This window comes from Panthera onca, chromosome A2 (assembly GCF_046562875.1).
Source record: "Panthera onca isolate mPanOnc1 chromosome A2, mPanOnc1 haplotype 2, whole genome shotgun sequence".
Taxonomy (NCBI): Eukaryota; Metazoa; Chordata; class Mammalia; order Carnivora; family Felidae; genus Panthera; species Panthera onca.
Genome location: NC_138340.1, coordinates 74445098 through 74467273, shown reverse-complemented (window position 1 = coordinate 74467273; position 22176 = coordinate 74445098). Strand labels below are relative to the sequence as shown.

The window sequence follows — 22176 nt, the reverse complement described above, 5'->3', positions numbered from 1 at the left end:
ATTCAATTGTTGATTATGTGCTCAGCAGATTGGCTAATTACTTTGGGCAGATGCTTGATGCATATTAATTTGGGTTCCATGTCAATTATGACTATCTTTGTTCACAATCCAGTCTCCACTTAGCACAATTCAGTAACAATAAGGATGTTCACTTGAAATGTAACTGCAAGCAATTCTGATGGGGGACAGAATGGCATCGTGGAAAGAGCCATGAGCTATGAGTGATAGCCTGGATTCTAATGTGTTCCAGACCCCATGATCTTGGGCCAGGCATTTACTCCTCATCTTCGTGCTAGGCATAGCTGCTGCATAGGGATGTCATGTGAATCCAGGGAGCCAGAGCATCACCATGAGGGACCAGAAGGGGAAATAGCTCTTTAGGCACATGTCCAAAGTAGCACCTTAGTAACAGTTCTTTGAAGGTAACACATTAACTGATGGTTACAAACACATTAGGGGATTTAAAAGACTGACAAATCCCAAGCGTTGGCAAGGATATAGAGCAGCTGGAATTTTCATATATTGCTTGTGGGAATATGACGTGCTACAACCATTGGAAATCAGGTTGGTGCTTTCTTTAAAAAGTTCAACATGTATGTATAGTATGAGGCGATAACTTCCATAGTTCCACTCCTAGGTATTTACATAAGAGAAACGAAAACACAAGTATGCACAAAGACTTGTACATAAATGTTTATGACCGCTTTATTCACAATAGCCCCAAACTGGCAACAACACAAATGTCCATCCACAGATGAATGGATAAAGAACTTGTGGCAGAGACATCCATATAAATATAGATACATACACTACCAATATATACTATACCTACTACTCGGTGATACGAAGAGACAATGCTGCTGACACATGCAATGAAATGAACCTTAAAAACAGTATCCAAGCAAAAAAACCCAGGTTAAAAAAAAAGGGTACATACTGTATGATCCCATTTTTAGAATCATGCCAAATGAGTCCGTTGTGACAGAAAGTGGGACAGTGGTTGTCTAGAACTGGGCACTGGGGGGAAACTGATTGCAAAGGGGATTAGGGAACTTTACGGAATGATGGGATGGAAGGTTCTATATCTTGATGTGATGGTGGTTTTACAGATGTACCTATTTGATAAAACTCATCAAGCTGTATGCTTGAAATGGGCAAATTTCACCATGTATAAATTAGATCTTGATAAAATTGAATGAAAAACTGAATGCATACACACACACACACACACACACACACACACACACAGGGAAAGCAGTGACAAATGTCAATCTGAAATGTCCCAGGCTGGCTATCAGATACTGAGAAGGCGGTCGAAGATTGGGGCCTGACCTGATTCTACTCCCAGCCTGACTTCCTTTTATAAAAACTCTGCTACACTTCTGTGCATGTGATGATGGCCATGAAGGCAGTTTGTAAACCAAGAAGTGCTATCTCCCACCACAAAGAGGGCAGTGGCTGAGGCTGATGGTGCACCTGTCTAGGATCTTGAGCTGCTCTGAGTGTCTGCTTTCTAGGAGGCAACACCCGCAAGGAGAGAGACCCCTCCTGGGTCTCCAAGGGGACCTGGTACCTGCAATCATTTCCCTTTCCTCTAACCTTCCTCTCCTCGGCTGGACTTCTCTCACTGCTCAGAACCACCGGCCTTTGATGAGCTGTAAAGGAGTCATGAATAAATGGACATAAAGACAGCCTTTCTCCAGGCACACTAAATTCTGAAAATTAGGTTAATTCTTGCTTGTGGCCTTGTGACTAAAAGCTTGAGCCCCAGGGTCAGGCTTCATGTGTCCAGATACCAGCTCCTCCACACCTACTGGATGAATGTATAAAAACCCTTTAACCTCTCAGAGCTCCGGCTTCTTTGTCTGCAAAAGAGAGGTCAAAACAACACCCACTTCACAGGCTGATATGAGCAAGGGCATGAAAGTCCTTAACACAGGGTGGCATGGAGTAAGAAAGTGACAACTGAAAGCTACAAATATTACTAGATATTTTTGTCCTGGCCGCCCTAGCTTCTCTCAGTTTCCTATAGGACATCAGAGAACGTTTTTCCCAGCCAGACTCTTTGATCCGGGGGAGCAGAAAGTCCCCGTAGTCAGTTCACACTCAGCCTAAATGGGAACTTTCCTAAAAATACCAGTTACGTAAGACAAAATGGTTGAGCGCAGCCACACCTTTAAGACCAAGTTCCACACTCCGAGGTCATTGTGAGCATTGTATTTCATCTGTACATACTTGAGAAAGAAACCTGTCAAGTGCTCTGTAATTGTGTGAACAGGCAAAAAGAGTCCAGCCACACGCCTTGGTCGAGAAATGTAGAAAATTGGGTGCTCCAGCAAGCCAAGTAGGGAATTAATAATATATTTAAGATTACTAATAAAATGCCTGTCAAGCAAGCAGCAACATATTATATACAAAAAAAAAAAAAAATCCTGCCTGTTGTGTGGAGTTTACACTGTTCCTGAGAAGTATATATTCTTGGAAATAACAATTCAACCCCAGACGAAACTTCTATTCCCTGGCATTTCCGCCCCCCCCTCTGATTTTTCACTCATGTGTGTATTTTTTTTACATCCCCCCCCTCCCATGTAGCTCCACCAACCCTCCCAGACGTCAGTGGGTCAAGCAGCCTCCCAAAGCAGCCTTCTGCACCTGGCTCACAGCCAAGCATCCATGTCTCAAAGCCCAGTCCGGCAGGCTTCCTCTTCTTCCTCCTCATCCTCCTCTTCTTCAGCTTTGAGCGTGGGCCAGTTAGTCAGCAGTAAGTATCCTTTCTGGCTCGGTTAAATCATGGTGGCCTTCTTGTTGCCTATCTGCAATGCCTTCCGTTTTCTTTCTCTCTCTCTCTCTCTCTCTCTCTCTCTCTCTCGGTCCCCTCCTTCTTTCTCTCTGCCCCCCTCCCTCCCTCCGTCCCTCCCTCTTTCTCTTGCTCTTTCAACATCAAAGAGGAATTTCCTGGCCCTCCTAGGCCAATGCTGGAATAAGGTCCATGCCCGGGGCCAGAGGGCTCCCCCAAAGCACACCCACCTCGATGTGCACACGTAGGGGCTGATTTCCACCTCAAGTGCTTTCTGATGTGCTGAGTCAGTCCTGCCACTTCAGAAGGGAGAAACTGATCAGCTTGCAGGGTGTGAGCCACAGAGCTCAGAACTGAAATAACCAACAACAGGCGCTCAGCCAGCAGGTCAAGCTGCTTTTCTGTGTGTTTGAAGTCACCTGCCATCCTATTTGTAGGTGTCAGAGGAAATAAAAGAGAGCGTGCCTGTGGGCGGGCGGGTGTGTGTGCACACTGAACTGGCTCCAGTGGCATGTGGGGGAAGCTGCATGGACCAGAATCGGATGAGAAATCTCTGAACAACCATTCATAAAATAAAATAAGCCTGCAAGTCAGCTTCCACATATATACATATAATTTTTAGAAATGGTATTTGGCCCCAGGTAAAGACGGCGTATGGATCACATGCAAATCGAAACTTACTAAGATGAAAGGGACCATGGCCCGATTTGATGTTAGATGTTCACCTTTCATACAATTTTTACTCATATATTAAAAAATCACAGAATGCACACTTAGATTATAATTCTCCAGGAGCCGAAAATCTAGTAATTATAGGTTTAAAGGGCTAAAGCACTGCATAGACATCTGTGCATAAAATAAGGACACATGTGAGTATCTGTGTTTGGTCAAGTGTCATAAATGACTTGTCATAATAGGAACAGTGGGGATCCTCACATATCATCTGTAATGCAAAGCAAAATAGAGGGTTTCCATGCCCTCCCCATACAAGCAATCCTTCCCCCCCCAAAAAAGAATATATGTATGAATATATGTATGTATATGCATACATATATATATATATAAATATATGTATGTATATGCATACATATATATATTCAATTATATGGATGATTATATGGAGAATTATATGGAGGAGAAAATGAGGAATTATGGGGAGATAATAAAATGCCCAGGAACTTCAGGGGACTAGCCTGGAGGCTCTTGGTCTCAAATATGGGTCAACATCAAACAGAGTTTCGGGATACACACAGAGTTTACCATCAACCAGTTATTTTTAAATATTTAAATATACAAACGCTGTCGTTTGGGCCAGAAACTCCAGTCTTACTTGAATAAAATCATAGATACAATTAATCTAATTATAGCCAGATTTTCCCCAATAAAGACACTCCTCATCACAGTGTTGCCAGACAAGATTTCAGCGTCATTCAAAGTCGATATTCCACCTAAGTTTACGCAAAATACTCTACTTGTAAATAGCATCAAGGTCATAACTTTAGGATAGGCTATTAAGCTTTGGTCCTGAAAGAAAAAGAACTGAGACCAAACATCTTCTAGAGAAGAAATACGTTAAATATGATACAGTAAAGTACAAACCACCCCGCAAATACAGGATTTTACATAATGTAGACAGTCACATTAGAAGACTAGAGAAGTGAACGAATGGATGAACACACAGACAGACGGATGGATGACTCTGGATTCTCTCTAGTCACTTGTCTCAAACTGGGAGGGAAAGGATTAGCCTTTTTCAGAAATCAGTAATAGAGCTACTTCATGGGACAGATGGAATTTCAGTTGTACAGTTGCCAATGGGACATGTAAGTTCTAGGTGTATAAGTGACCCATATTACATATCTTGATATGAAATATAAAGAATGGAAATAGAGACTCCTTTGCCATAGGCAGTTGAGGCAGGAAACTCCAAACTCATATGCAGAGCCTAAATGATGAGTCTTCTCTGGCAGATATATGAGAGCCTCAGTAACGGGTTTACAATTGCTATGGATTTTGAGCATGTTGTCTAATTAATTTCTTTCTGTCTCAAAACCCAACTACACAATGAATGATACACGGAGCATTTCTCTAATGCTGATTACCCCAGGAAATCTCTGTTTAAGACTTCATTTGTAAAGTAGGGCTTTCCAAGCACTTTCAACACTCTGAACTTCATTTTAATATTCATAACAAGGTAATAGAAATCCTCATTTTCAGATCTTGTAACTGACATCAAATAGATCCTGAAACTACAACCCATCTTGGCCATCTACTGTCAGAGGGACAACATTCAGTCTTGGTTGTAAGACTGTGGCACTTGGTGTGACCAATCCAATGGGTGGCATGGCCAGGATGATAACCCAAATAGTCTGACTCAATGGGCCATACACATGCTACACAGTACAGCTGCCTTAAAAAATAAGATGTTTACACATAAATTTTATCCAGTGAAATTTGAACGACAATATATATCCGATCACCTAAATAGTCTTCAAATAACTTTTAAAAAGCCTGGACCCATGCCTCACAATTGAAGCACAAGCTTTTCCCTAAGCTAGACATTATGCATATTTTGAAATTTATATTCAAGCATGAACTACCCATTTTAAATTACTTTTGTCTGAGATGAAACTTCACCAAATCTGCAGATAGGATAATTTGGGAAGACCCAACCCCGTTCAGATGTAGTTGTTATGCAGGTTAAATTACAGGAGAATAAAAGGGTGTTTTAATCAGAGGCTGTCAACTTAAATATAAAAACACGTATTGAGCACCATGTATATACCAAGCACAGCAATAGAAATCAAGAAAGCAAAAATAAGCAAGATGTGCTCCCTGCACTGAGGGAGGTCATGAACTGGTAACAAAGAAATGCAGGTACAATAAAGATAAATGAAAGCTACGATCGACGCGTGAATAGGGACTATGGCAATATAATAGAGAGTTAACTAAGTTTTAGAGGTTGAGACAGAACAGAAGGACTTGCTAGAGTTAATAATCCTTGAATTGAGTTTGATGGTTAATCAGCAAATCCCTCCAAGAGATTAAGGCCATTGTATGAACCAAGTCAAACTGGATTTGAACCTATGGTCAAAACCTTGGTCAATGAACCCTCCCCCATCACGGTCAAAGATTGTCACCATAGTGCTGGCAACTTGCCATTGTTCTAGATAAAACAGAACCAAAAATCACCCAAAAATCTTCCCCACTCCAGGCAAAAGAATACAGAGTGAATGCCTTAGCAATGATCACAGGATCTTCGTGTGCAAAGAACACCACATCTGAGCTCAGAACATCTGCACGGTATCTGTTCACGGGACCTATACAGCTTATCCTGTGTTAAACCTTGCTTGTTCTCCACAGTCATCAGATGTAAATACAGTCTATAAGCAGGGCTTTTGGAAAGTCTAACAGAGTCAAACAAATGACTTGACAAATGTCCCAAATTGGCTCAAGATTTACACAATACTGTTTAAAAATAGGTACATTTCGGTCTTTTTATTCTTTGCGGAGTTTGGTTTTGTTTTGTTTTACAGTACACATGTTTTGAAGCCCTGGCCTGCAAACTTGATTTTTAGACAGCAAAGGACTACGGGCTAATCCCATAAAAAAATAAACCATAAAGGGAACATAAGGACGTATGGTGATGGCTTGTAGGCACCCCTGATTCCCATGATCACAATTCACACCATTTTCCACAATGAAGTCACCATATTGCATATTAAACTGTTCCCCCACATTACCTTGCACATTCTCAAATGGTTTATTTCTCAGAAATATTTGGTAAATATGCCCATTATCCGCTGTGAGAATAACATTAAGAACCAGATGGATGTTTACATAAGACAGTTAATTCATACTTGGCAGCTTCTTTAAAGTTGCATATCTTGTATATAAAAATCCCACAAGCAGAGGTTGTGAAAGCATGATGCTGATAGACGGTGGCTGTTCAACCCAGTCAGCAGCCCCTTTCGCTGATGTCCACATTAACTGGTGGAGGGAGCTAAAGTTTAAAAGCAAGACAAAACATCTCTGCTGGTCCATCCTTAGCACTCAGTTCAGTATGGACCCAGTGACCCTACAACCAGGGTCTGCAGAACAGGTCTGTTTTCACCCAATTTGCATTTAGTTCCCATAAAAATCTTGTGCTCTTCAGCCTTTGCATCCCAGATTCGATTTGGGAAACATCATCATTACACTTAGGAATCACTGCCAATTTTCAATGCCAGTTTATTCTCAATCTCTAGGCCAGTTAATCTCTATAGAGGTTAATCTTCTGGCTCCTCCATAGCAAAGGGTGAGACTCAGGGTGGACCCTGGCAATTACTACTGTTGCTTTCTGACCCTGTACTTAATATATTGGGTTGACTCAACCCAAGCAAACTTCTTTTTTTTTTAATTTGTTTTTACATTTATTTATGTAAGTTTTGAGAGACAGAGAGACAGAGAGACAGAGAGAGCACAACCGGGGAGGGGCAGAGAGAGAAGGAGACAGAATCCAAAGCAGGCTCCAGGCTCTGGGCTGTCGGCACAGAGCCCGACGTGGGGCTCGAACTCACGGACCACGAGATCACGACGTGAGCCGAAGTCGGACGCTTATCCTACTGAGCCACCCAGGCGCCCCAAACCTGAGCCAACTTCTATGAAAGGTTCCTCTTCCTCTTCAGTGCAGAGAAGGCCCAGACTGAGTTGCTCGAGTGCTGAATCCACCTGGGAGGGATCTGAGAGGCCCCTCAGAGGGGTGGCCATCAAGGTGGCCTCAGATTCATCCTTGAAATTAACCCAACCTCTTAGGGCCAGGGGACTAGACGAGGGAAAGCCAGACCTATCCCAGGATGGAATGTCAGCCTCTGAGCCAGGCTGACAGCTGAAGTGACATTCCAGGGAAGCTTCCATTTACCACATTCCTCTTGTTTTCCCTTCTCAAATAGAAAAGTATATACCCCTTAAGGAAGGTGAACTGTTCCAACGGTGGACCAGGGGGTGGGAATCCTCAAGAGTTTAAGATAGAAACTTTAGGATCCAAAAAAAAAATCCTTTTTTTTATTAATTCAAGACACCTTACAGACACCATCTAGTGAATTCTCCCAAAGTGTGAAAACAAGTCCCACATTTTTGTCCCAGGGTGGCCCCTCCTTTGGATGGGGAGACCTTCATAGACTTGACCCATGGAAAAAAACTGTAATAATTTATTTTACCATCTGATTTTATGGGTAAGAACAGTAATACGGAGAAAATCAGGTAGCCCATCTCCAGCAATTAACAAAGTACACAAACAAGGAGATAACTGATTTCCTCTCCCTGGGCCTTTATCCAACAGACCATCATGCAGTTTCAATTTCACCATTCCTAGCTCATCAGCCCTAGAAGTAGAACCAGAAAAAGACTAGAGTGGAAATGTGTGTGACAGAAGGAAGGAGCTCAGCCTCCTGGTGTGATGAGAGCGTGTTTGGAGCCCCACGGAAGACACTGGGCTCGGCGGGGCAGGTGCTCACGTCTCTGAGCTTTACAGCGAAGGTTTTGAGAATCGGCACAACATCGCTCGGGGCCCAGGAGCAAGAGTTCATAGCTTTCTGTTCAACTCCGGTCATTGGCAGTAATCTGGCACACACATAGATTTAGTTGCCGGTCTCAAGGAACCAGTAAAGAAACATAAGCATGAAAGGCAGCAGGGGAAGGGAAGAAATAAGATAGAATGCATTTACATAAAATTGCAACCCAAGTCACAAACCTGCCCGGCACCACCAAGCTAAATCTGGTGTTGGCCCAGGGCCAGGGGCTGAAGCTCCATACTCTTGCCGGTTAAAGGCCCGCCCCTCACGTGCTGCCTCACTCCATTGATTCCTGTCCATCTAAAGATGGAGCCAATATAGGGCAACAAATATACTTCCCACAAGGACTACTTAGCTTTGCTCAGGGGAAAACTCTTCTCTCTAACTCCAGACTACACTAAATGGTGGGGGGGGGGGGGGTGTCAGGGGAGCGCGAGGATGGGGCACCTACCCAGGGGCCCCCCCTCACAGGGCTTTTGTGGCTGGTCACTCTTACACAGGTGGGAAGGTAGTGGCATCTGGTGAATAATGATGGTAAAGGGGTCAAGAGAAGATAGCTGTGTGCAGAGGGCAAGATGCCCAGATGCGGGCAGGCCAGAAACAGAGAGAAGGCCCCTGTCTGTGGGCTCCGTGGATCCCCTGCATCAGAATCACCTGTGGTACTTGTTCAACATGCATGTCCTGGGCCCCATCAGGTGACCCCTAGTCACCTTTTAAGAAAAGCACCATCCTAAAGGTCACATTGTTACAAGGAAAGTTTCCAGCTTCCTATTTTCCACCCTTGGTTTTGAACCTTCACTTCCCACCCTATTTAAATATAAAAATGAATATTTATTTTTGAGAAGGGGGGGGGGGGCTGCAAGTGGGGGAGGGGCAGACGGAGACGGGGACAGAGGATCCAAAATGGGCTCTGCACTCACAGCAGAGAGCTCCATGCGGGGCTAGAACTCACAAACCAGGAGATTGTGACCTGAGCCGAAATTAAAGTTGGTCGCTTAACCAACTGAGCCACCCAGGGACCTCCCCCCGCTCCAGCATTTGTGCTTTTCTGTCCTAGTTGCCCTCCTTCCTCCGTGGACCGTTAATATCACAGATATACTGCACATCTGTTCTGTTTATGTACCACGGCCCTTGGGGCGGCCACAACTATTGTCCAATCTAAGACTCTTCCACCTTCCCCCCACCCCCACGCCAGAACCAATTTCCACCCTGCTGGGAATGCACACTCTAAACGCAGCAGAGTCACAAAACCGGCTGAGCCAGGCAGCGGGTCTAAGGAGGGCTGCAGATGAGGAGGAGGGGCTCTCAGGGCAGCCAGAATCAGTTCTAGCTGACTGTTCCCAAGTTAAGTGCAAACGGAGACTGGAGCAGCCAAACTTCTATTCAAATGAACATAAACCATAGAGGTGGTTTTTTTTTTCTTTAGCAATCTCCCAATGTTTAAATGTTGGCAATTCCAAAAAACCGTAAGCTCTAGGAAAGCTGAGTTTGATGTGCAAGCTGCTCATTTGCAACTTCTGCTCTAGGAATGTTTAAATGAAGAAATGAGAGAAGAGGCTCCAGGCTGCTGGGTGTGTGGACTTGGCTTCCCAGAGTCCTTAGCAAACCCTCGGAGTCGCTCCAGGCTGCGGTGCTGATGGGACTTAAGATCCAGAGGGCAGCATCTCCCGAGGACAACCCAAACAAGCCTTTTCTTTAACCAGGGAGAAAAAGCAAGATTTGTATAGTCACCCTCTGCCCCTGCCCAGGGACATAGATCTTCAATGTCCTACACTGAAAATGTTCTCCGCTCCTAGCACGAGCTCCCCAGCCCATAAAGGCCAATGCTCTTGCCTGCATTCTGTGCCCACCTCCCCAGAATATGGCCCCTTCATTCTCTGAAAGCTGCCCATTGGGCATGACCCAGATGAATCCTCCCTCCTACCACCTCTCCCTTCTCTGTAAATTCTGCGGCAGGGGTCACACCAATAGTTCTTGATTATACTCAGCCTGGTCTTTTTCTCCAATTGTTTCTCATTCATAATATTAAGTCCCAACCCCCTACAGACTATAAAGTCCTTAGAGACCGCAACTCCCCTCCTGTTTCTCTAGCTCCCTCTTAACACTCATTAGGACTCCCAGGAGTCACTTAAGAAATACTTAGAGACTGTCCATCGTGCTTGTACCTTGTACCACTTTTCAATCTTTCCTTGAACAAAATTATGACGAACAACACGTAAAAATTCTACAGGGGTTTTTCAAATGTGAACATAAAGAAGGTACGGTGCATACCTATATTGCTGATTCTATCGACAGAGTCCATTTCCCCTGTAATGACCATCTGTACCCAAAGCTCCAAGCCCCCCGCAGATATTAGCATGTTTATTTAAAAGTCTTTGAAAAATTGGCCCTTGAAATGCAAATGTTTATTTCTCTTCATGAGAACAGGAGTTTCTGTAGCCCTGAGCCCAGAAGACTAATCTAGTCCACCACAGTCCCTTGACAAGTGCTTGAATTTACTGAAATTGATGGATTATTGTGCAGAAAGAGGAAGAGAAAAACTTTTCACCTATGTCCAAGGAATGAGGTGGAGAACAATAGAGTCAGCTGGCGGGGAGAGCGGCTTCGCTCCAGGCAGGATCGAGCAGCACTTTGAAATCTTCCCCTATCCCCAACCCATGCTGTCTCCAGCCTGGCGTTCGCTTTCATTTATCATTTATCTGGGGATCAGTAGCGGGAAGGGGGGGTTCATTCTCCAGCTGTTGTGTCATTTCCCTTGATAAGTCCTAAATTGACCGCGTTCTCCGGCACCAAAGGAGTCTTCTTGCAGTAGGCATTTTTTATCATGTGCCCTTTTAAGGGACAAAGGCATCATGTCAGTAAACTGCTATCGGAGAACAAAAAAAAGATAATATTCGTCTCACAGCTTCATAAGCATGGTCTTCTGAGGGGCTAATGTGAACATAAGAAATTAGACAGCATTACCATCTGTTAGCCTGACAGCAGTGGTGATCCGGTGAAGGAAAAACACAAAATACTATTTTTTCCAAGGGCAATTTTTAGCCCTAAAGAATCCAATTAAGACATTTCAAATTGAAGCCTTTCCATGTTTATAGTTTCACACAATATTTGAACATCTTTATGGGCAAAATGGAGTTGCATCCCATAGCTAGTACCTTCCTGCCCTGACTGTTACTTGTGAACCCCAAGGGAGCATGCTCTTGTATTGTGAAAGCGGCGGTGTGAGCTTCCCGGGGTATTTTTCCGGGCAAGAAACATCCGAAGGATGATTTGTGGAGGTGTGATGGCTCGAAGATGGGATCTTGGGTGCCTCACATGGGACACACAGGGAACACTGGACAATGTTGGTTTCCCCACCACTCTGCTATCAAAGAGAGCCACTTTCTTAGAAGCCGTGATAAACAGATATTACTTGGATGTGTGTTGACGTATTGATCCTATTTTTAAAAACATCTCCACAGATCCTCAAACGGCAGCGGGTGAGGTGGATGGGGTTAATCTGGAGGAGATCCGAGAATTTGCCAAAGCTTTTAAAATCCGGCGCCTGTCCCTTGGCCTGACCCAGACTCAGGTGGGACAGGCTCTCAGTGCTACAGAGGGCCCCGCGTACAGCCAGTCGGCCATCTGCAGGTAACCCGTGCCCACATGCTGTCACCTCTCCTGGCCGGCCTGGGCCTCGTTTGTCCTCATGGCTCAGCTTTTCTTCTTCGGGTGGGCAGAGCTGGAGGGGTAGAGTATGGGGACTGAGTTTGGGGCGCTTACATGTTGGAACTGGTGACACTGATGGAAACGAAGGTGCTGAAGCAGATTTGGGGTCCTGGCTTGATAACTCCTGTCAACTCACAAAGAAGGCGGTCTCATTGGAAGTACCCCACCTCGGGCCAGGAGCTTCCTTCTGGACCTCCCCACCCTCCTGTGAGGCTGAGAGCCACGGTCTCCTGTCTGCAGACAGGCGTCCTGAGCGAATGTCATAAAGCTGCCGTTCCCACCATTTCTGCCCAGGGATGGCTCTCAGGATTCTTCCAAGAAAATACACCTTAAAAAGAAAATTAACTGTCTCATGACCGCCGAGGAATGCAGTAGCATTGCCTTCCCAGACACAACTCTAAAAGCACATTTTTCAAAGAAGCCGCTGCTTTACGTGGCACAGGCAGGGGTAGTGAGAATCTGGCCTCACCTGTCCCCACCCCTCCAAAATAAATACATACATAAATGACAAGCATCCAGCCTTGGTTGTGTTCAAGTTGATCTGGGTCAAGCCGCCAGAAGCAGACCCCGTGCATGCATGTGTGTGTCTCGCTAATCCCATGTTTATGCATGAGGTAACAAAGGCACTTCTGTAAGAGCTTTTTCCTCTTGGGCAATGCCTTATGAGTCCTCCTCCATCAGGAAAAGCCAAGAAACCAACTCTAAACTCATTTAAGTGGATTTTGTTCTTGGTGATCCATGAAATGCTGTCTTTTTATCTGCTCTTTATACTTTTAATGTATTCCCCAAAGGACGGAAGTGTACTTTTCCTGCAGTTTAAGACTAAGGTTATAAATAACATCAGTATGGGGTAGTAGCTTGCAGCTCACATTTTGCTCAATGATTTTCCATAAAACCCATTGATTGTTGTTAAATACAAAAAGCGCCATAGGATCCTCTCACTTCTATGGTCTCCCCTACTGTTTTTTCTTATAAGATACCTCCCTGTAGAAAATAACCTTTATTCAGTCTATACAAGGATACTACTACTGCTGGGAAATTTGTTTCAAGGCTTGTATATGTTATTCCAAACAACATGTACAGAAACATCAACACTAACAAGCGGCATCAATGATATGAATACTGTGGCTCCCTGTCGGGAAACATTAATTTTGTTTCATCTTGACGGCCCCGCGATAAAGGCAGCTACAGGTTTTTAAGTTGTTGCAATTTGTTATTTTTGCTAACGTCCTCTTTGGCTTATTTTTAGTCCTAAAACGTGATTTCCTTTTATTGGTTTAAGTGCCATCTAATGTTTTCCACCAGAGCACATAGTGTGCCTAGGGCATTCCCAATCAAATACATTGATTTCTAAAGTCTTCCCCAGGGGAAGCCAAGAAAGCCATGGCTGATGAAAAAGAGAGAGAGAGACCCCTGGAATTCACTGGATAACAGAATATGTCAGATGCCTTGACTTTACAGCCTTTCTCTAGCTCCTAGTGTTTTGGTGAGCCAGTTCTAGAAGCTAACTACCAAGAGAAAAAAAATGAAAGTCTTGAAAGAGACCATGATCTGACATTGGAACAATTCAGGTTCATTTTAAGAGGTGGGAAGGAATCTGCATTTGAGCCTGCTCACCCAGGTGTCACGAGCTACACTGACTCCCAGGCATGGCTTTGATGAGCCCCTCCTGGTCAGAGACACAGAGGAGGAAACACCACCAACACACTGGGCACCCCAGGTGTGTCCCTGCATCCCAAATGCAAGCTTTATCCCTAGAGCCTGTTGTCACGCCATCAAGAGTTTAAACTCTGGGGCTTTCATGGTGAATGATGGTAAAATGTGGTATGTGGCAAATTACCACGGCAATTGGAGCTCCAGGGGGGAGCGTGCCTCAGGGGCCAAGCTCATCAAATGATATTAGATGATTAGTTCCTTTTACATTAAAAGCAAAACGTACCTCTTCCCCCTTTGATCAGTAGTGGAAGTTGGTTGGTGTTTTTTTGTTTTGTTTTGTTTTGTTTTGTTTTTTAAATAAATAAATAACTCCTCGAACCATACATGGAAGGCCATGCTATGGAAATCCAATTAAACCTTGACACTGTTTGCCTGCTATCACAATATCTAAAATTCACTGTCAAAGATAAGATTATGGCCCATAAAAGAAGACTATCCTTTTGTTTTCTTCTGCAAGCGTCCTTATAGAACATACTCTGACTGGCCAACACAGGTTCATTTTAGCTCTATGAGAACAGACTATTGTAATAAGATGGGCTCTGCAGTCAGACGGTTGTCTTTCAACACACTGACCACTTAAAAAGAGTGTAGCCAGAGAGGATCCAAGAGAGGATCTGTGTATCCCAAGTTGTCATGCTGGAGGGCTGTGAATTTGGATGTAGAACAAACAAGCAAATAAAAGCAAGTGGTCCTTTGGTATCTCTCATTGAGAGTGAGTCTGATTTGCCACCATGATGACCTCTTAAAACACTCTATATAATTTCATCCAAGATGCTTCCCATTTTTTAAAAATCAGTGTAGCAGAGGAGTGCTGATGGCAGTTGATACATAGAAGAGCTCATTTACAGAAAATGATATCATTCAAGTACAGTGTGCAGATATCCCACATTAAACACAGCTTGATGCCCTGGTGCAAAAGCACACCATTACACTGGACAGCGTTCAAAAGGCACGACGTGGCCTTAGCACATCCGGGGAGGGGGGTGTTCGTAGCAATTACAAGGTGTCCGGCTGTTTGAGTCCAACAGTAAAGTAGCCATGGGCTGTGTTTCACCTGAAAGGGGCACATGTTGTTAACTTACATATGGTGCAAATTGTTGGTTACCTGAGACAGAGAAGGGGCGAGGGGAAGGGAGAGACAGAGAGAGAGAGAGAGAGAGAGAGAGAGAGAGAGATTAAAATAAGACATATGCAGAGATGAAAAGAAAGCCGTAAAAGAAACGCGTTCCAGTTGCCATCACCGACTGTGGTAAGGAACAGCTATAACATTTGCCTAACCGAGTCGGTGGGAGGAGTTTAAGGAAAATGAAACGTGAAACCTAAAAAGAATCATTTCAAATGGAAGGCCACGGCAGCTGTCGTCTCGGATGCCGCTGCCTGGTGTTCATTTTTGCCTTGAGGATTCTGAGGAGGGGGAAATGCGGCCGGCACGATCCGCGTGAAAGCTCAGCTGTCCAGGGTGCACGGGGGGAAAAAGATCTGCGAGTTGTGTCTGTTCCCATCATGATGGCTCGTGTGTCCTGTGGTCTGCACCCTTCCTCACCCCCATCCGCGTGGCTGTGCGGGCTGCATGGGGGCATGAAGCATGCGGGGAGGGGGGCGCGCTGGCTTGAGCGGGGTCGGCTACTTGAGCTGGCTGCTAATCTGGAGTGAATTCGCTCTGCCAGGCAGTCAGGCAGGCAGGCAGGCAGGAGGCCCACCCTGGCAGAGGACTCAGTGTAAGACTGTTCTTTCTCAATTCTCCCCCCAGACACACCATCCTGAGAAGCCACTTTTTCCTACCACAGGAAGCCCAAGAGAACACTATAGCTAGCAGTCTGACAGCCAAACTGAACCCTGGCCTTTTGTATCCTGCCAGGTTTGAAAAGCTGGACATCACCCCTAAAAGTGCCCAGAAGATCAAGCCGGTGCTTGAGCGGTGGATGGCTGAGGCTGAGGCCCGCCATCGAGCAGGTATGCAGAACCTGACCGAGTTTATCGGGAGCGAACCGTCCAAAAAGCGCAAGCGGCGCACCTCCTTCACACCCCAGGCCCTTGAGATCCTCAATGCCCACTTTGAGAAGAACACACACCCCTCTGGGCAGGAAATGACCGAAATTGCCGAGAAGCTGAACTATGACCGGGAGGTAGTTAGAGTTTGGTTCTGCAATAAGAGGCAAGCCCTGAAGAACACAATTAAACGCTTAAAACAGCACGAGCCGGCCACGGCCGTCCCTCTGGAGCCCTTAACAGACTCTCTGGAAGAAAACTCCTAAAGAGACGCCCGCCCAGAATCAGAAGCAAAACCCACAGAAACGAAACTCCACCCTTTGGACTCCACAGACCATAATTGAGAATAATAATTAATAATAATAACAATAAATTGAAAATAAAATTGAAAACTAGCTCCAGTCATCACCCTTGTAAGTAAAGGACTAAGGAGACTACCAAGTGGACGGAATGGTTTATACGTGTCCGTTGGTTTTCCAAAAAGAAAAAAAAAACAATTTTTGAAAATTTTTAAACAAGGCACACACCGCGCCGCAGGTGTGTGCGGTAGGATAGTCCCCTCCCCCACCCATCTCCCCCCAAAGCCAATTTTTTAACGGACTTTAAGCAAACCAAATAACCACATACCTTTTTCTGTACATTATGAAAATGTGAACACATTTTAAGGAAAAAGAAAAACAACTAAACCAAAAAAAAAAAAACCACAAAAAAACAAAAACAGAAACAAAAACAAAAAAACAAACAAAAAAAAACCAACAAAAACTTTTATCTGTTCAAAGCGAATACAAGCCTGCCACCTGGAGGAGGGACTAGGGACTGCATTCTTTCAGGTTCTAAGTGCTGATTTCACTATGAAACCTATTAACCAAAGTCAGAAACACGGCATTGCAAACGCGATCGTTGGTCTACTCTTCTCTGCGTGTAAAGTTGCGTTAGGAATTTTTACATTTGTACTTAAAGGAAAAATAAGAAGCCTGATTTCTCCCATCTTACCCATCTCTGTCCCCACCTGTGGTGTGGGTGCCATCGTTGAAGCCATTATGTGAGGCTCACTGTTGGTTTTCATTGGGGGTGGGGCGTTCTTTTCTCTTTTTGTTTGTGGGGGTTTTTTTGGGGGGGGGGAGGGGGCGACATCCTGGATCGTGTGCCAAAGCATTCATTGCTTTCTTCTCACTATGACTTGTGGGTTTGAGAAAAGAAAATGGAGCCCGCATTTCTCATTTTTCCTCCATTTCTCCATCTCCCTCACATGTGGCCTCCAGGGTCTGCTGGAGGGCCACAGAGTGGGAACCGTGTCCTTTCCACTCAGATCCCGGTGAAATGCAGGAGAGACTCCAAAATAACGAGGGCTTTGCTCGATGAACTGTCAACACTGGCATAAGCTATAATTGTACTCACTGTCCACACCAGAGCTTGGGATTTTTCTCAGTCTGTTGGCCACGTACATGGAGACCTGACCAAAACCAATTTTGTAATATAAACATAAACTGCACATTTGGTTCAATACTTACATCTATGTTATGCTTCTGTGCAAAGCAATTTCTCTCAGAGGTCTGATAGCCAAAGAAATGTCTCAAGATTTCAGTCAAAACACACACATAGCATGCACACACCCATATGCACACACACAAAGAAAACAGGCCAAAAAGAAAGGGATCGTGACTGGATCATTAAAGGCCATCATGTATCCTGTAAATCCCATCTTTTCTGCTACTATTTTCATTCCAGTAGGGATGGCAGACTCTTTTCGGGGGGGGGGGGGGCAGTTGTTCCTGGGATATACAAATAGAGCGGAAAGTTAGAAGACAAATTTAAACAATTGGAATTGGGGGCTGGGTTCTTGAGGGGAAAAGAAGTTGTAGCAATCAAGTGCCTCCACTAGAAGGAAAAAAATCTAGAAGCGGCTTGTCTAACACAGCAGAATAGCCTTCACCATTAGAGCTAGGGGATTATTTCATTTTTCAAAATAACTTACTCAAAAGATCGGTGGGCCGAAATAACCTAGTAGGCCAGAAGGAAAGGGTGAGAGGCGAGGATGGCTGGACAGGTGGACACCCGGATCCCGCAGGTATAGGCAAAATGTGTTCAGTCAAAGGAGCTGGCAAAGAGAACCACCGATGTGCACACCGTATAGATGCAAATGTTCCTGAATAGTTAATTACTAATCACACTCATGTGCTCTGTAGAAGTAAATTATGAAAGAAAAAAAAAAACCCTCAAGTTGCCCGACTGAAGAGAAATGTTATCTTCTTTCCCTAACACACTCCCTCCCCCGTGGGAGTTTGAGTTTCTTCTGTCGGCCCCTCGGCTGGTGATGTCAGTGCAATGGTATGAGCGTCTCCACCCCACCCCCCTCCCAGACGGCTCATGATTCACGCAGCAGTCAGGAGGCCACCAGCAAGGAAACTCAGAAAGAAATCCCGCCAGTGGCATCATTCGCCTGTGAAGGTGTTTCCACTGGACCAGTCTGATGCTAACTGGACCACGGCTAATGGACCACGGCTAACTTGATCTTCAATGCCAACGACATCACGGCACCCATTTCGCCACCACCAAATCCACCGCACAAACACCAACAACCCAGAAATCCAAAAACGTATCAATTAAACAGATTTTGTATTCTCCTAGGACCTGCTCCAAATTCCGTCAAGAAAAGCTCCCCAGGAAGAGAAGTTAACAAGAGGACATATAACGGATGTTAAATGTGTAAACATATGCCAGCAGCTGCTGCATAAGGCCTGCTCCGTTCGGAGATCTATAATTGGGAGGGGATAACTAGGACAGTGAAAATAAAAAATAAAAGTGATCTTCCAGAGTGGAATAAAAAAGAAATATATTCATCCCACAGTCGTAAAACCATTCATGTGCAGTGATTTTTTTTATAGTTTTATAATTTTGTATTGTTTTATAAATTATTTATAAGGTGTTGTAATGCTTCTTATATTAATTTTTTACAGATGAATTTTTTGCTACAAGGCATAAAAAGGTGCCTGAACAAATTCTTAGGAATATAAATTATATTGTGTGACTTGTAAGTCTTCGGGACCTCACCTACTGCTTAATTTTTATTATGACATTTCTTATTTCCACTTGTAAACAACTTCATATGCCAACAGCACTTAAGCGTCTTTTATGTTCCCATGAACTGAAGGTTAAGGTTGCCACTAACAAAAAATAAAAGCCACTCCAGGCACATGTGATTGTATTCCAAGCTTCAATATTTTTCTTACATATTCCTAAATCACGGTCAGCTTCATTTCCTTCATGGTTTGATGAGAACGAAAAATGACCAATGTTATATTTCACACTTGTTTGTGGGCTTTTTTCTTCTTTTTCAACCAAAAAAACCATTTTGAACCGCTGAGAGTTTTAATTGCATTTGCAAGGTTTTGGTTTCTATATGTTGTAATCACACCATACACACGCACACACACACAACACACACACACACCCCCCACAAAAGAGAGAACAAAACAGCAAAAGGAGCTAGGAAAAAAGAAAACCAAGTAGAGGCGTATCAAAGAACTCAAGCTATAACCAAAAAGAAATTGCAAAATGCCTTTGCTCATCTTCTCTACGCTGGACCAAAGCTCAGTATTTGTAGGTATATGCACATTGTATAGATATGGCTTAAATGTTGCTGACAATCTTGCAATACTAAACTGTTCCTATTTTAAGAAAAAAAAAAAGAAATACAAACTGTTCATCAATGTTTTACCTCAGCACTCTACTTGTACCCAGTTAATGACCAAGCTTAAAAAAAAATGGAGAAAAAGGAAATTGATTTTCATTTCAATGTTTGACTGTAAAATCTGTTTGGATAACATTTTGTAATGAGCTTTTCGTCACGTGGTTTGCTTGTCTTCAACTTGAAATTATGTGAGGCACATTTGTTTATTTGTTGTTAAGAAAGTGATTTTTTTTTGTTTTTGTCCTACGTGCTGTGATCTAGACTGGTCACCAGGGTCACTGATGAGGCACCACAGAGAGCTGCCTCTCCATGCATGGGGCAGGCAGCAGGAAGGAGGGCAGGAAAACCGACTGGGTTGTTTTGAAAAAATCATCATGATGAGAAGTTGACATGATGGACTTGTGACCAAGAAGCCAAACTGGATATTTAAAAGCTCCTTACTTGCTCTGACATTGAAACCAAAGCTGATTTATCTGCACAGGTTGCTTAATGTTAAAAAAAAAAAAAAAAAAAAAAAAAAAAAAAAACAAACCTGACGAAACTGTACTTAATCTAGAGCAATATCTGTATGGTCAGTAAAGCTGCACTTTGTGTATTTCTTAACAGCTTCAGATCTGTCACTTTTAATTTGTACCATAAAAAATAAAGAATTGTTTGACATGAGCTTCTAGGCTAAGCGTGTCTTCAACTCAGATATGTCATTTAAATTGCAAGCATGTAAATGAGCGTGTGTTGTAATGGTAGCTGTTAAGAAGAGGAAGGGAATCCAGGCAGACCGGTTAATGTCATGATTGTTTCAACTTTCCAATAAAATACTAGATAAATTAGGACTCCGTTGGTTGCAGGTTACAGAAATCCAACTTAAACTTGCAGAAACAAAAAGAGATCATGCTGTTTTGACCCGACCAGGAGCACAGCTGGATACAGTGGTTCCAAGCAGCTCATCGGCTTGCCCTGCTCGGCTTCCTTCTCCGACGGAGACCCCAGATGTTGAGTCTTGTGCGCCTGTCTCTAAATGAGGAGTTGTGCTGGGGAATGAGGTACTTGAATCGGCCACTCAGGGTCACAGACCCTTCCTGTCTATTGGCGGGGGGGGGGGGGGGGGGGGGGGGTCCATGTGATAACAACCCTGCAGGACCCCAAGGATGAAGGAGGAAGTCTCCACAAGACCCTGAAGACAGAAGACGGAAACTATATAGTAGGCAGACAAAACCCGCAGCCACCCCAGTCTCCTACTAACACCCAGCTGTGTGTCACGTATTATAGAGGATTCTGCTCTTAAGCAATGTCTGTCAGTGCATGTTCTAGAAAATTTTGGCATTTAGAATATGCTCCTGATTCAGTTTAACGTGAATTAATGTTGTTTTGTAATTTACTAAATCAAAAGGAAGGTGGGTATATCTTGTCAAAATACCAGCTAAAAAAAATATTTTTAATTAGAATCACAATCTGCATATCTTTAATGACCTTCAGCAAACATTTCTTATGCTACATGGAGGTCCATACATCAACTTCATCTTGTGATTGATAGAAGTGCTTCAGGGCAAGCAAAAGAACCAAAAATCGGAGTGTCCGTACATTATAAATAGGCAAGGAAAGTGGCCAGGAAGCTCCGAGATGGATTTTTAAGAGGAGCAAAAAAAATGCTGATACTTCTGCCTTCGTGGGCAGTGAAAGACAAAATATAGTCGTTGTCAAGCTTTCTTTCCATTTAAAATACTCTGAGCAAAGGTCGTGCCTATAATTAAGCCTATTATTATAAAATATGTTTGATAATATACCTTTAAAAAGATAGCAATCTCAACTATACTCAAATTAAAAATAAAATATGTCAAAGAGGTACCTGGACTTCCATCTTCATTACAGCATTATTCACAGTAGCCAAGATATAAAAATAAATGGGGTTGTCTTTTGTTCATTATAGAAATGCTTAATATACTGAAGGGACACAATTATTTCAACTGTCACAATAAAAATCTACTAGTTTCCACCTACCAACATTGGCACGTTCGGCAAAGTTGGGTTCTACCGTCATGCTGGGCCGAAGAGAAAGACCAGGAAAATATCAACTTAAAAAGTCATAATTGTCTCCATGCTTAATAAGGACATTCCAGCACCAATAATACAATATTTGGGCAACAACCACTGATATAAATATAATTTCTTTGTAACTATATATCTGAATCACTTTATTAATATACTTTACCTATTATAAGTCTTATAATAAAATCTAATAAAATAGAAAACAAAAAGATGAACATAAAATAAGATCCCCACCACTTACATTCAGTCATTCCATACTCCACAAATACCTGCTAAACACTTCCTATGTGCCAGAAACTTTTTGTTGTGGACACGCAGAAATAAACAAAATGAATCCTTGTCTTTAAGAAACTTAGAATCACTCCAGGTTTCTTGTGTTGTAATATTTCACAAATAAATTTCAGAATCTAAATGATGAAACACAGTTCTGAAGCTGATTTGAAACCAGTAAATGAACGGGCAGAAATAGCCCGAGTTCCAAGACAATCACCAATACCTGTTTTAAAAGGCTCCAAAGGCTGTCCCAATACAATTTTCCACTAAGCCAACCATATACGTGTCATCTGTTCAGCGGCAAGTGTAGCAGGACAATAGTTGATGAAGTTAATCAAAAATCCGTAGTTGGAAAGAGTTCAGGAGCAAGCTGTCACAAAGCAGATGAAACCAGCTCCTCATTAACT

General features: G+C 43.4%; 1 protein-coding gene across 8 annotated transcripts in view; it reads left to right on the top strand.

Moving 5' to 3' along the window:
- POU6F2 (POU class 6 homeobox 2) overlaps positions 1–20459 on the top strand; it is a 493870-nt gene extending 473411 nt beyond the window's left edge. For 2 of the 8 annotated variants that reach the window (XM_060632211.3, XM_078442580.2), the window contains exons 8-10: positions 2593–2761; positions 11811–11979; positions 15524–17437. In XM_060632211.3, coding sequence (XP_060488194.3) covers positions 2593–2761; positions 11811–11979; positions 15524–16028 — 843 coding nt within the window. In that variant the 3' untranslated portion in view covers positions 16029–17437. Of the gene's footprint in view, positions 1–2592; positions 2762–11810; positions 11980–15523; positions 17438–18390; positions 18622–19714 lie in introns of those variants that run through there. The other 6 variants (XM_078442581.2, XM_060632212.3, XM_078442582.2 and 3 more) reach the window with 5 other exon arrangements.
- The last annotated feature ends 1717 nt before the right edge of the window (positions 20460–22176 follow it).